This window comes from Notamacropus eugenii, chromosome 4, assembly GCF_028372415.1.
Source record: "Notamacropus eugenii isolate mMacEug1 chromosome 4, mMacEug1.pri_v2, whole genome shotgun sequence".
Lineage (NCBI taxonomy): Eukaryota > Metazoa > Chordata > Mammalia > Diprotodontia > Macropodidae > Notamacropus > Notamacropus eugenii.
Window position 1 is genome coordinate 34539091 of NC_092875.1, and position 13003 is coordinate 34552093.

Genomic DNA, 13003 nt, shown 5'->3' on the forward strand with positions numbered 1-13003 from the left:
TCTCCTCACGCCAGTGACAAGCGGACGGCGGCCGGGAGGCGGAAGTGGCGGGCGTTCTCGGTCGCTCGTTTCCCGTCGGGCTTCGGAGGTGAAGCGAGCGCCCGAGGGAGCGCGGGGCCGGCCGTGTCAGCCGCGGCATCTGGGGCCCCGGCAGCCCGCCAGGCAGTCCGCCCGCCCGTGCGGCGGTGGCGGCGGCGGCCTTCCCTGACCAGTCCGGCGGCGAGCGCCTCTGCCCTTCCCCAACCGTCCGGGAAGGGGCCCGCATCGTCGCCCCCGACCCGGCCCGTCCCGTCCCCGCCTGGGCCCATCGAGGCCCGCGCCGGGCTGCGCCTGCCCGCCCTATGAGTGTGTCACTGGTTGTGATCCGACTGGAGCTCGCGGACCACTCGCCCCTGCCCGCCGGCTTCGGCTTCAGCGCGGCCGCCGGTGAGTGCCCACTGCCCGGACCGGGAGCGGCGCCGCCGGGGCCCTGCCCTCCAGGGGGAGGGGGGCTGGTGGGGGAGGGGCTGCCCCCTCCCCAGCGTCTCGGGTGGGTCTCCCTGCCCCTCCCCCCCAAGCGCGTTCGCTCTAGGCTCCTCCCACAAACCTCCCCTCCTCCTCTCTCCTCCCCTCCCAAAGAGGACCTGCCCCAAGTGCTAGACCCCCTCCCTCTTCTGAGGCGCAGCGGCCGCTGTGTGACCCCCCCAAGACCTCCACAATGGGGGGTACAACACCCCAGCTGCCCACTGGTCAGTAGTGCTTTCCAAGGGCGAGGAGCGCCCAGCCCCCCGCTGTGGGACGTTCACGTCGGGCTAGGCGTGGGGCCAGGTAGTAAACACTCAGGGCTCCTACGTGCCAGTCGCTGCGCTGGGGATGCCCCTGCCCTCCAGGAGCTCTCAGCTTTAAGGGAGGAGGCAGCGTGCAACAGGTGTATACAAAGCAAGCTCCAAGAGGGGCTGGGTGTGGGAGATCCCACGTAAAGTCCAAGAGAGATTTCCAAGGGGACTTCTGTCGTGAATGATGTAAGCCCTGCTCGCATCAAACTCCATTGTAGAACCTCCTGAATGAGACCCGTAAGCCCAGAAGGTTGGCACAGAAAAACCGAGTGGAGGAAGGGTACTGGCGCTCTAGCCTGACATGCCTCTGAGAGGGCACCTTTAGTGCTTCTTTGTCAGTTCGGGTCCTTTGGACAGACTTGGCAAGTGTACGTTGAGAGGAACCGGGAAAAGAGCAGGATGGAATACATTTGGGAAATGCCAAGGTTCTTCTAAATGACCCCAAGTTGTTCCTTGAAACAAAGGCCACATGTTTGTAATACCAGTATTGTGCTGGTGTTATGGCCAAGAATTGTGAATGGTAGTCTCCGACGGATTAGGGTAGGGGAGAGAGCCTTGGGTGTTTGTGAGCAGGCTGCAGCCTTTGACAAAGAAGGAATTAGGAACAACTGCAGTCATTTTTTAAAAAGATTCTGAAGATGGATAGTGTATGCTCCCCTGATGTTTTTGAAATGTCGAGTAGTCAAGAGGGGCCTCCAGTACTTTGGGAGACCTCTTGCAGCCCACTTAGGGAAGGGTCTGAGTAGGAGTTGCACTCCTAGGCAGGGGCAAATTGTGATCGTCATCCCTTCAGTGTCTTCATTTCTGCAACAAGGTAGCGTAAAATCACAGAAGGAACTTGGGCGAGGAGTCGGGTTCTGGTTCAGAGTTCTTTCCTTTCCCTGCTGAATGCCATGAGGGTAAGATTCTTAATCTCTCTGAGCCTCAGTTGTCTTCATGTGAAATAAAGTTGTGTTACATGATATTGAAGGTCTCTTCCAATTCTTTGATTCTGTAATGGAGAATGGTAACACATATTGTACAGGATTATTTTGAGGATCAAGCGAGCTAATCTATATGATAGTGCTTTGAAAACTGTAACCACATTATTTTAGGACAGAATATTTTTATGGTGCTTAACATCACAAATTCAAACCTTGGCCTTAGTAATTAAAAAAAAAACTTTACAAATCTGTCAGTTGACATGTTAACTTGGGGCTCAATATAACTTCCTTCAGGACTCTCTTTGTGGCTGGTTTCTTCCAGTTCATGTCATTAAAACAGACCTACAGATGTTTATAGGTAATTAAATTCTCATCCCTTCCTCTTCTCCCTCTCCCGCTTTGTCCCAGGCTGGTAAAGAAAATGAAAAGGTAGTTTCCTGACTTCTCTAATAATATAGAAGCTACACAGTGACTGTGCTATTCCTCAGATCTGCTTGTTTTTTTATTGGCGTGAGGAGGAGTTTGTTTTGCCATCTGGACAGTCACTATGAGACACTAATTAGTTATGTTTTACTTAGTTAGGGAGATGTCTGATGAAGAAATCAAAGAAAAGACACTAGCTTCAGCTAAGGTCCATTTAGAAGGAAAGGCGCCAGTGGAGAAGGCAGCAATTATACACCAACATCTTGGCCGGCGAGAAATGACAGATATGATCATTGAAACCATAAAATCTAACCCAAGTAAGTTTTTGAAATGTCTTGAATCACTTATTAGATTGTTTTGTGCTTGTGGATGATTATTTCATGCCTGTTCAGTAAACCTATTATTTCAGTCTCTTAGATCGTAATTTAATGTTAATTCAAGTACTTTTTAAATGAATCCTAACAAATTAGGTTTGCCTTTATTGACAGTAGTAGAGGAACTACCTCATAACTGAATCACAAATCAGTGGTCAGTCCAAATAAATCTGTTGTCCATTTCCATTGTGTTGCTGACATGCTTTGTTCAGAGGAATTGGATCAGTATAGAAACTCAAATGGCCAAAACTGGTAGATCTACTTTTCAAACATGTTAGCTTTGAGCATACGTATAAAATATCTGTTTACAAGCGTACCCTGATAAGTATAAAGTCCTTGGAAGTTATCAAAAGTGTTGATTTCATTTTTTGAGGGGCAAATAGAAATTACATTTTGAAGTTAGGGTTCATTTTTTGCATACATATATTTGATTATTTGGGGAATTTGTTCAAATTGTAGTATGTTTTCTTTGCCAGATATGATCATTGAAACCACAAAATCTAACTAAGGCATGTTTTCTGAAAGGCTGAAAAATCTTTTAGGAAGGATATATGTGATATTATTAAATTCTGGTTGGACCTATGTGAAATTAGAATCTTTGAGCATAATTAACCTCCTAATACAGTTTATAACCTTATAAAGTTTATCAAAACTTTTGATTTGTGAAAGATGAGAGGAAAACTAAAATGGAAGAAAGAAAGTCTTCAGAGGCATCATCGTCTCCTGAGAAAAGTAGACATGGAGATCACAGTAAAGAAATTGCTCCAGATTCTCCCTCTAAGCAACTTCCGGACCAGATTTCATTCTTCAGTGGAAACCCATCAGTCGAAATAGTTCATGGCATAATGCACCTCTACAAAACAAAGTAAGAAAAGCCTTCTTCCTTCTGAATTGGACAAGTGCCAAAGAGTCTTTTTTCTCTCTGAGGCAGGCTTGGGGACCCGGTTTCTGGGCTGGTGGCCCTTGTGACCAGAAATGGAACTTCAGAGTGATAACATTTCCTTAGTGCTGCCTCTGTGATAATTCGTTTTGTGGCACTAGAGTTGATCTGATGCTAAGATCTGATGTTTTTCTTTGTTAATAGAGAGTTTCTAGTAGTAGTATTAGTCTTCCTATAAAGTAATAGTTGGGCTAGATATTTGGAAGGGAGAGTATTATTAACATTGCTAATAGAATTCCACAGAGAATCCCTAATCTCATTTTAGGCAGTTTTAGCTTCTTACCTTATCAGACTTTATGCCAAAGCTGCTACAACAACTTAATTAACTGAGAAACATTTTGTCTACTTCTCCAAGTCCCTCCTCTGGTGCAGTAACTCACAAGCAGTGCAGTGAAGTGACCCAAAGGCAGGTTGCTTGAAAAAAAGGGGGAGGATAGGTAGGTAAGTTATTTAGAGCATCTACAAAGTGGATGATCAGCTCTTAATGACTGATAATTGGTTCCTGGCTTAGTAGCCTATTGAATGACATCTTGATGTTCTGGTGCCTGTCAGGACTCTACTGGGAGAAGAATGAAACTGCCAATTCTTCAGTGATAACTGTTTTGGTAAATCATTTTTAGAAATTGGTTCATGGCAGCTAAAGTTAATTTGTACCATTTCAAAGGTTAACTAAAATGTAGAATAGCTTGTTCTCTACTGCATTTGTTGTAGTTGGGGTAATAATTTCCATAATCTTCAAAACTGCAAAGGCATTACGTGCATATTCTCATGCTTTTGAATGTGTTCTTACATTCAAAGCTCTGCTTTCCTCTTCCCGCTCCTTCTCCTCTCAGCTGGAGTTCTAGATGAATCAGTGGTAGATGATTTTTTTAAGTGATGAATATTTTCCCAGTACAAATATGTAACTTGTTTTTTAACTAAAAAGATTAAAATTTTCTAGTGGGCAAAAGATATGGAAGTCTTAAAACTTGTTAAACTGTACAAATAATTTGAAGTGATCATTTGCCCTTTGGGTGTGTATGTTCTCAATAAAGTAAGTAGTCAATTAGTGAGACATAGCCTTTTTTCTTTCTCTTAACTTGACCTTAAAATGGGCATTGTCTCATTTGTGTTGTCCAGACTCACCATGGCTACTCTATTCAAGACAATCTCATTGTTGTCTCTTTAGTAAGATGACCTCTTTAAAAGAAGATGTGCGTCGCAGCGCTATGCTGTGCGTCCTCACAGTCCCAGCTACAATGACCAGCCATGACCTCATGAAGTTTGTGGCTCCTTTTAACGAAGTCATTGAACACATGAAAATAATCAGAGACTCTACTCCAAACCAGTATATGGTGCTGATAAAGTTCAGCGCACAGGTATGAGTTAAGATGCTAAAGATCTCTTCGTTGCACAAACTGTATTTGGAACTGTGTGACTCTTGATTCTAGCAGTATGGGATCAGAAACTTTTCAAATAAAATATTTAAAATACATATTTCTGGATATAACCTAGGATGTTGTTGTGAACTGAACTCCATTTACATAACCAATAATGTGAACACTATTGGAATTCCTACTCTTTTTTTTTTTGCCATGTGGTGACTTATAGTCTAGTTTTCATTTAGTAATAATTTCAGTAGAATGAGTAATCCCTATCTTTTTTAGAATTGTAGTACTCTGTTTTTCTTTCCCTACACATGCAATTCTTTGCCTCCCCTGTAAAAGTGCTGAGGCACATCATTTTAAAGTTAGTTTTTAGATGTGAGAGACCAGGTGTTGTTACCTCTTGAGATTACTAAACTTGCAAAATTGAGGTTAGGAATCACTGTCATAGGTAAATACTGAGAAGCTTGATAAAATGATATTTTTTTTCTCTACTTCTTAAAAGGATGATACTATTAGGCGAAAGAAGAAGGTCCAAAAATTCAGTTAATTGCTAGGTGTGGATCATATTGTTGGTTTGAAGAAAGAACTTAGAAAAACATTTAACATTTCAGATAATTTGAAAATTATAATGCCCTTTTTCATTGATGTGTTTTTCTTTTACCTGACATATTTTGTTTAAATTGGGCCAAAGTTTAAAATTGTCACAGTGATTCCTTCATCTTGCCAGTAAAAAATCCTCCCTAAATTTGCCCTAATTAAATGGAGTCCAGATTAGCTGGGTGGAAAAAGGTGTGTCTTCAGTGCTATTAGCCTTGGTCTCTGACAGATCACAAGAATTTGTGGGTGGGAGGACATAATTGTCACCACAGGTGTACAGACTTCCCACCACCCTCCTTCTTAAAAGAATGCAAGACTGATACCAGCAGCAGCTGCAGCCGCACAGTGACCAGAAGGGAGCAGACTTGGAGAGGAAGGCGCTGTGTTTTCTACATGCTCTGCAACAGTGATGCCAAATGCTCATAGGCCACATACTGACTTAGGAAATCATAAATTGACTTTGTTGTATTTTTATTCATTTTGTTAAACATTTCCCAGTTATAGTTCAGGTCGAAATTCAAGTCTGACACCTCTGCTCTTACAGCATCAGAAAGAGAAAACATCTTGTGAAGTCCACTTACACAGTGATGCTGAGCGTATACATCCGTAGCACCTGTCCATATGAGACATACTTCACAAGTAGAAAAAAAAAACCATGGGTCTAAGCTAAGCATCTAAGAGCATTTAAATCAGTCACTTTCACTACATGTGCAAATTCCTTTAAAAATCATTGGGAAACTGCAAATTGAGCATATGGTGTCCTAAAACTCTTTTTAGATGATGTCTTGCACTTTCTGGAAGAAGTGGGATGAAGATGTAGGGAAAGGAAGAAAGCTACTGGTTTATACAAGATTTAGCTCCAGCTCTTTGTATATCTTAATGACTTTTGCTTGAACAATCATAGTGGCCATTTAACCATCAAATTATTTGACCTGGGACTGTCAGCACAGAAAACAGATTCTTTACTTTTACATTCATAAGATCAGTGTATTGACCAAATGGAGAAAAGATGTGAACGGGCTCAAAAAAGCACATTTCTAAAAGGATTATGGCTTATCTTTGAGACTACCAGGATCACCAAGTTTATCCACTTGTTAATTTAATCTAGGCATTTTGCGATTCTTTTTACAAATTTTTCCAAGTAATTAAGTACCATTCTTTGTACATGAAGATGACTATTGATCCACCATGACTGTGTTTTGAGTTGTTTTTCTAGAAGAGATGGTGGATTTGCTATTGTAGCAGACCATCCATCTAGTCCTTCTGCAACAAAGTGCTGATGTTTATTGGCCAAGTTTAGGGATTAAGTCCAAGGTCAGGAACAAGTCATGTGGAGTTATTCTATGACCTTGGTATCACTAAGTCTGTATTCTCACCAAATGATATCTGACATTGCTAGAATGGGCATTACTCCAATATAATACCCCTCTAACCTCCAGTTTTTTTAATAGGCCCTTCCTAGAAGTGTTAGCAGTCCGCTCTTAGCACCTGGTAAACCACTAGCACAGCATAAGTACAAATTTGTCTCATTTGTATCATTTCTTAAAAAGTGATGTGTATGGACTTATTTTTTCCCTTGGGCCATCTTTTAATTTCTTAAATTTTTTCCTTCAGTCTTTTATAATCAGTAGAGCTGCTCTGTACCTTTTCCAACCTCATGTGAAATTTTGTTTTCCTTGGCTTTATTCTGTAGACCATGTGAACAGGTGTGTTTACTAACATTTGCTGTGACCTTTGGGGAATTGAGTTTATAGGTGAAGAACTTATAATTCATTCGGGCTTGTGAAGGGAGTTCTAAATTTGTTTGCATTTTTGACAAAAGAAAGTGCATGATAGGGCAGAGTTTGGCAGCCTTTTTCAGCCTCAGAATGCTTAGAGCTCTCTAGAAGGCCTTTCGTTGGGAATTATATAGTAGGTCACCTGGACCTACTGGACTCTAGACCAAAAAGGAATTCTTTTAGTGTTCCCCAAAATAAACAGTATCATATATCCTTGGTCATTTTATAAAAAGTGATAAATTGGGGGCAGCTAGATGGTGCAGTGGATAGAGCACCAGCCTTGAAGTTGGGAGGACCTGAGTTCAAATCCAGCCTCAGACACTCAACACTTCATAGCTGTGTGAACCTGGGCAAGTCACTTAATTCCAGTTGCCTAAAAAAAAAAAAAAAAAAAAAAGGTGATAGGCTATATTTTTAATAGTAAGAGGTTCATTTAAGGGGATGCTGTATTCAAACAGCTGCCTTAGAGATGTGCAAGATTTATGCACAGTGTCCTTTGTGATGGAAAAGTTTTTTAAAAGGGTGTAGTGTTTCTGATTATTGAATGAAGCAGAGAAAATTCCATCTTGATTATTTCCTTATTTCATGCCCAATATCTTTTACCCTTTCTCTTTTCCTTGGATGACGAATTCTGGGCCTGAATGATATTAGAAAGACATGAGAAGGAGTGATATGAGGTGCGTTTGTGCCTCGTCTCAGCAGCAATCTGTGCCAGTTTGGCCAAGTATAATGGTTCAGAGGAGCTCTCACATGTGTCTGGTTACGTAGTGTGCTGTCCCTAATTTCTCCAGACAAGAATTAAGTTGTCTTAAGGTGCCTCTTTATAATTACACATTCCTCGAAAAGCTGTGTCTGTGAGAGAATGAAGGAGGCCCTTTTCTCCTTTGTAATATCGGTGTAATAGAGAATTCTGCTTATTAACATCTTACAGAGTTGATTAAGAAGTACTTTGCCTATGAAGACATTTTTTTCTGGGGAGGAGGAATACCACCTTAAAACGTGAAGCTAATAGTTGACAGTCCTCTAAATGCTTGGTTCACTTGATTACATTTAATAAACTTAATCAAGATAATTAAAATTAAATCTCCATCCTTTTTGGGCATTAAGAGCACTCTAAAAACTTCCTGGTCCTGTAAGATAAAGTACTGAGAGCTTTGGGATGAAGAACATTTCTTTGTTTCCCAAAGATAATGGGAATCTTTTTTCTGAATCTGTGTAGGTTCTCTGTGGTGATAGATTCGTGTGATGTTTCCTTTTGCTACTAAGTACCATAACAAAGCAAACTACATAGGTTGGTAGAGCTGATGCAGACCTACTTCCTGTGTTTAGGTTTGTACCTTTTTCGAAATTTTGCTGATCCTACAACATGGAAGGTGATGAGACATCTAAATGAGTTCAGCTCTCTCAACTGCTCCTAAAAGGCTATTTTTTTTTTTTAGTGAAGTCATCTGTTCTCTGTCTCCTAAGACCAGACCAAAAGGCAGTGTCTTACCCACACAAACATATTCCATCTCACCATTTTAAAGGTGTGTGTGTTTAGGAAAGAAAACAGACTCTTAATCCTTGTAGCAGCTTTACTCTGTAGGAGCCAAAAAATTTGTGTCTTCCCTTCCCACTTGTCTTTAAATCCCTAGGAACCTTAGAGAATGACTTATTTTACAGTCAGTCTAAACTTGGGCCCCTTTAACTATCATATTGGATATTGGTCATTCAGTTCTTTGAACCCTCAAGATGAGACCTTTATGTGACAGCCCTTTGGGGGCTATATTTTGCTTACTGAAAAGAAGGTGGGTTTTTTTTTCTTTATTTTATTCCACTTGCACTGATGCCTTTTTCCTCTGACATGACTGTTGACAGTTTTTAATAGAACTCATCTTAAGCGTCCATCGGTTCTGATTTGGTTCCAGGCTTTGCAAAAAGAGATTTGTTTTTCAGCTTCTATGAAAATGCTTATGGGGAGAGCAGGGGAGGAGGAATTATATCGAGAGGGGAGGAGGAATTATATCAAGAGGGGAAACTGTTTGTTTCCAGTTGAATATTAAAATCTGAATAGCTGTCAGCTTTCGGAGTTTAAATATTTCCTGCTACTTAAAGTAGAAAATGTCTGTGGCCCAGAGAACATTGTGAACAGGTGGGAACCTGAGAGGGGTTCAGATAGCCTGTGATGTGCCTCTCGATTGTCTGTTTTTAGTGAGTTAATTTTTCTAAATAAAAGTATTGAAAATGTCTCTTTGGAGGTACACACATATTAAATGTAGAGAAAATGTCACTTCCTCTGTGTAATCTATTTTTTCTTTCCCTTTCTTATATTAATAGGCTGATGCAGATAGTTTTTATATGGCATGCAATGGTCGACAGTTTAATTCAATAGAAGAAGATGTTTGCCAGTTGGTGTATGTAGAGAGGGCTGAAGTGGTGAAGTCGGAAGATGTAAGTTTGAAGGATTGTCCTGTTTTAAGATTTCTAGAAATGGACATAAGCAGTGAAATTTGATGAAAAAAGCATTCAGGAAACATGGGTCCAAAGCCTTGGGGAAAAGTCATCCTTTTTGAGCCCTGTTGTCATCATATATGAAATGGGAATGATACATTAACAGGGATATTGTGAGGAAAGATCATGTAAATATTAAATTGTTATAAATATAAGTTCATAATGGTAAAATAGTTTAGTTTACAAAAATATATCAACCATAACAAAAAATAACTATGTTAAGTCACTGTCAGTGCTAATCAAGTGAAGCTCTGACAGTTGAATTTGGGTTGGTTTTGGAATCAACAATAAATCCTCTTCCCATGCCTTCATAGCTAGTATTTGCAGTTTTGAAAAGCACCTTGTAATCTCCCTGATCTGGTGCCTTCTGGCACAGTTCTTCACCCCAGTTGATTGTCACTTGAGTAGTTATCAGTTTAGTTGCATTACATTCTAGATTTACATTATTCCAAAATGTAGTACTTAATATTCTTTACCTTGCATTAGGCTTGATTGAGGTAAAATTATTTAGACTACTACATTGTTAGGTTGAGAATAAATTCTGAGCCTCAAGTTAGGCACTTTTGCTCTGAACAAAACGAACTTATTGGCCAGCTATGAAAAAAATGAATATTAAATTTTGAGGATCTTTCCAAAATGCTTCTGGAAATAGAAGATGATTTTCATCATGTACTATATTTATATTAAAAGTCCATGTAATGATTGTACCTATATAGTCTATATCAAATTGCTTGGCACCTTTGGGAGGGGTGGGAGGTAAGGGAAAAAGTTTGGAACTCAAAATCTTATGAAAGTGAATGTCAAAAACTATCTTTACATGTAATTGGAAAAAAATAAAATACTATTAAGGGTGAGGGGGTCTATGTAGTTGATGATTTTATTGGATTGTTACCAGCTAAATAACACAGAAGTGCCTGTGTATTTCTAGGGCTATTCAAACTTGGTAACTGTTACTGTAACATAAAAGATATTGGGAAAATGAGGAATATTGAGTTTAAAAAGTCAGTTTGCCTGTGAACTTGCATCTGATAGTGCTACTTTTGATGGCTACTTTTTCTGAATAAATCAAGGTGTTATATATTTTGTTGTTGTTCCCAGACCCATGTCTTCATGGACTTTAGAAACAGGAGGTTGGTATGTTTTTGGTTGAAAACTCTCATAATGAATTTAAACTTCTAGTTAGTAGCAGTCTGTTCATTCTACTTTGACAGTTTATGAACTCCTAACTTGTTGAAATGAAACGTGGTGGTTTCATTTATATCCAGGGTGCCAGCCTCCCAGTGATGGACCTGACAGAGCTCCCTAAATGCACAGTATGCTTAGAGAGGATGGATGAGTCTGTGAATGGAATACTTACTACATTATGCAACCATAGTTTTCATAGCCAGTGTTTACAACGCTGGGATGATACTACGTAAGTATACTGGCTTTTTTAAATTTTATTTTTAAGCTCTACCATTTTTTTATTCCTAAGAGGCATATCATGCATTGACAAGTCTCTTTAGAATAAAAAACAAAAAAGGTCTTGATCTTCTGTTCAGTTTTACAAATTGAGGTTGGTACTAAGCAGATTTCATTTTCTTCCCTTTTCCTTTCTTCTTCTGTCATTCCTTAGAATAATCAACATTCTTGGACCAAACTCTCTTTAGCAGCATGGAATTTGGGTTCTGAGTCCTTTGGTGGAATTTGTTCAGTACATCATGAGTTATTCTTTTCTCTCATTCACCAGAAGCTTAATGATTAAATTTGAAGCTCTCATTTACATGATCTATGCCCTGGCCAAATCTTGTTCCATAATCATGCTTGCCATCTAACACTTTTGGCTTGTTATTCCAAATTTCTCATCAATGAAGCAGCAGCTGCCTGCCGTTTTAATCTGTTGTGAGTGTTAGGATTCACTGGCCAAAGGTCATGGTCATTGCCAAGCGAAAGACATGTTTCAGGTTTCTTACTTATAATATTTCAGATGACTTAGCAGGTGGGATTGCCTTGAAGGACAAGTCAGCAACTTGCCAGTTGCCTGTGAAAACTACCGAGCAGCCTGTGATCAGGAGGCTTAGCTCTCTGCCTATATAGCAGCCGGACTATATCCTTGGCCTTCTGTAGTGTGGTCAGCTACCTGGCGAAGAGTTCTGTGTCAACTCTGTGATAACTTCAGCTCGTCCATTGTCAAGTGTCACTGACTGGAAGGGATTATCTAGTCTTAACCCTCTCCTTTTACAGATACAGAAATATGTACTCAGGAGGTGAAGGAATTTAGAGACTGCTAGGGGGCGCCACAGTGCACAGAGCACCAGGCCCAGGGTCAGGAAGATCTAGTGGGTCCAAATGTGGTCTCAGATATTTGCTGGCTGTGTGATCCTGTAAAAGCCAAGTAACCAGTGCCTGTCTCAGTTCCCTCATCTGTAAAATGCAGATACTAATAGCATATACCTCCCAGGGTTGTTCTGAGGGAAAAGAAAAGGTAATATTTGTAATACACTCTGCTGAGCACTGGCGACACAAATAGAAGCAAACCTGCCCTCAAAGGAAGGGAGGAGAAGGAGGGGAAGTTCAGAGAGCATTGAGGCTTTCTTTTTCCTAGTAACTTATGAAAAATTGTGAATCCACAGTAGAAGTAATAGAAAATATTTACACCCCCTTCACCCCCTGCCTGTGTCAAATAGATAGCATTCTTCCTGGTTGTTGCCATTTCATAATAGTTTTATTTACCGTCTTCGACTGAAGGCTTTGTTTTAGGTTCTTTTTCTTCATAACTTAGTGATATCACCCATAGACTTGTTTAATTCAGGTAATTTGGACATTTTAACCATAAATTCGCTTTCCATTGCTGTTTAACTTAAATGACAAAGTGTTTATAGCCAAGAGTTTGCATGAAAATCTTGGGTTTTTAAAAATGTTTAGATTTTTTGCTTGATCCACCCCCCAAAAAAAGTTGTGAATCTCAGACATTAGTGGTTGAAAACTGCATTGGAAGCTGATTCTGTATTTATAATGGGGCAAGCATGATCTACTTAATATTTACCTAGATAGAGGAGGGGAGGGACAAATATTAGTTAAGCACCTACTATGTGCTGGCCTCTGTGCTAAACTCTTTACAAATATCTCACTTGCTCCTCACAACAATCCTTTGAGGTAGGTTCTATCATCTCCATTTTGCATTTGAGGAAATTGAGGCAAATCGATGTTAAGTCACTTGCCAGGAACATAGCCACTCAGTGTCTGAGACTGGATTGGTCTCTAGAAGTCTTCTTGACTCCTGGCTCAGTGCTCTATCTGCTGCTATACCTGGGTGC

The 13003-nt window shown here is 40.4% G+C and overlaps 1 protein-coding gene across 3 annotated transcripts in view; it reads left to right on the forward strand.

The window, feature by feature from the left end:
• Positions 1–63: 63 nt before the first annotated feature.
• The window catches only part of BRAP (BRCA1 associated protein), a 29349-nt gene continuing 16409 nt past the window's right edge, over positions 64–13003 (forward strand). The window contains exons 1-6 of one of the 3 annotated variants that reach the window (XM_072600441.1): positions 64–426; positions 2321–2478; positions 3205–3400; positions 4644–4833; positions 9534–9647; positions 10973–11121. In XM_072600441.1, the coding sequence (XP_072456542.1) occupies positions 2325–2478; positions 3205–3400; positions 4644–4833; positions 9534–9647; positions 10973–11121 (803 nt within the window). In that variant the 5' untranslated portion in view covers positions 64–426; positions 2321–2324. Of the gene's footprint in view, positions 431–2316; positions 2479–3204; positions 3401–4643; positions 4834–9533; positions 9648–10972; positions 11122–13003 lie in introns of all 3 variants that reach the window. The other 2 variants (XM_072600439.1, XM_072600440.1) reach the window with 2 other exon arrangements.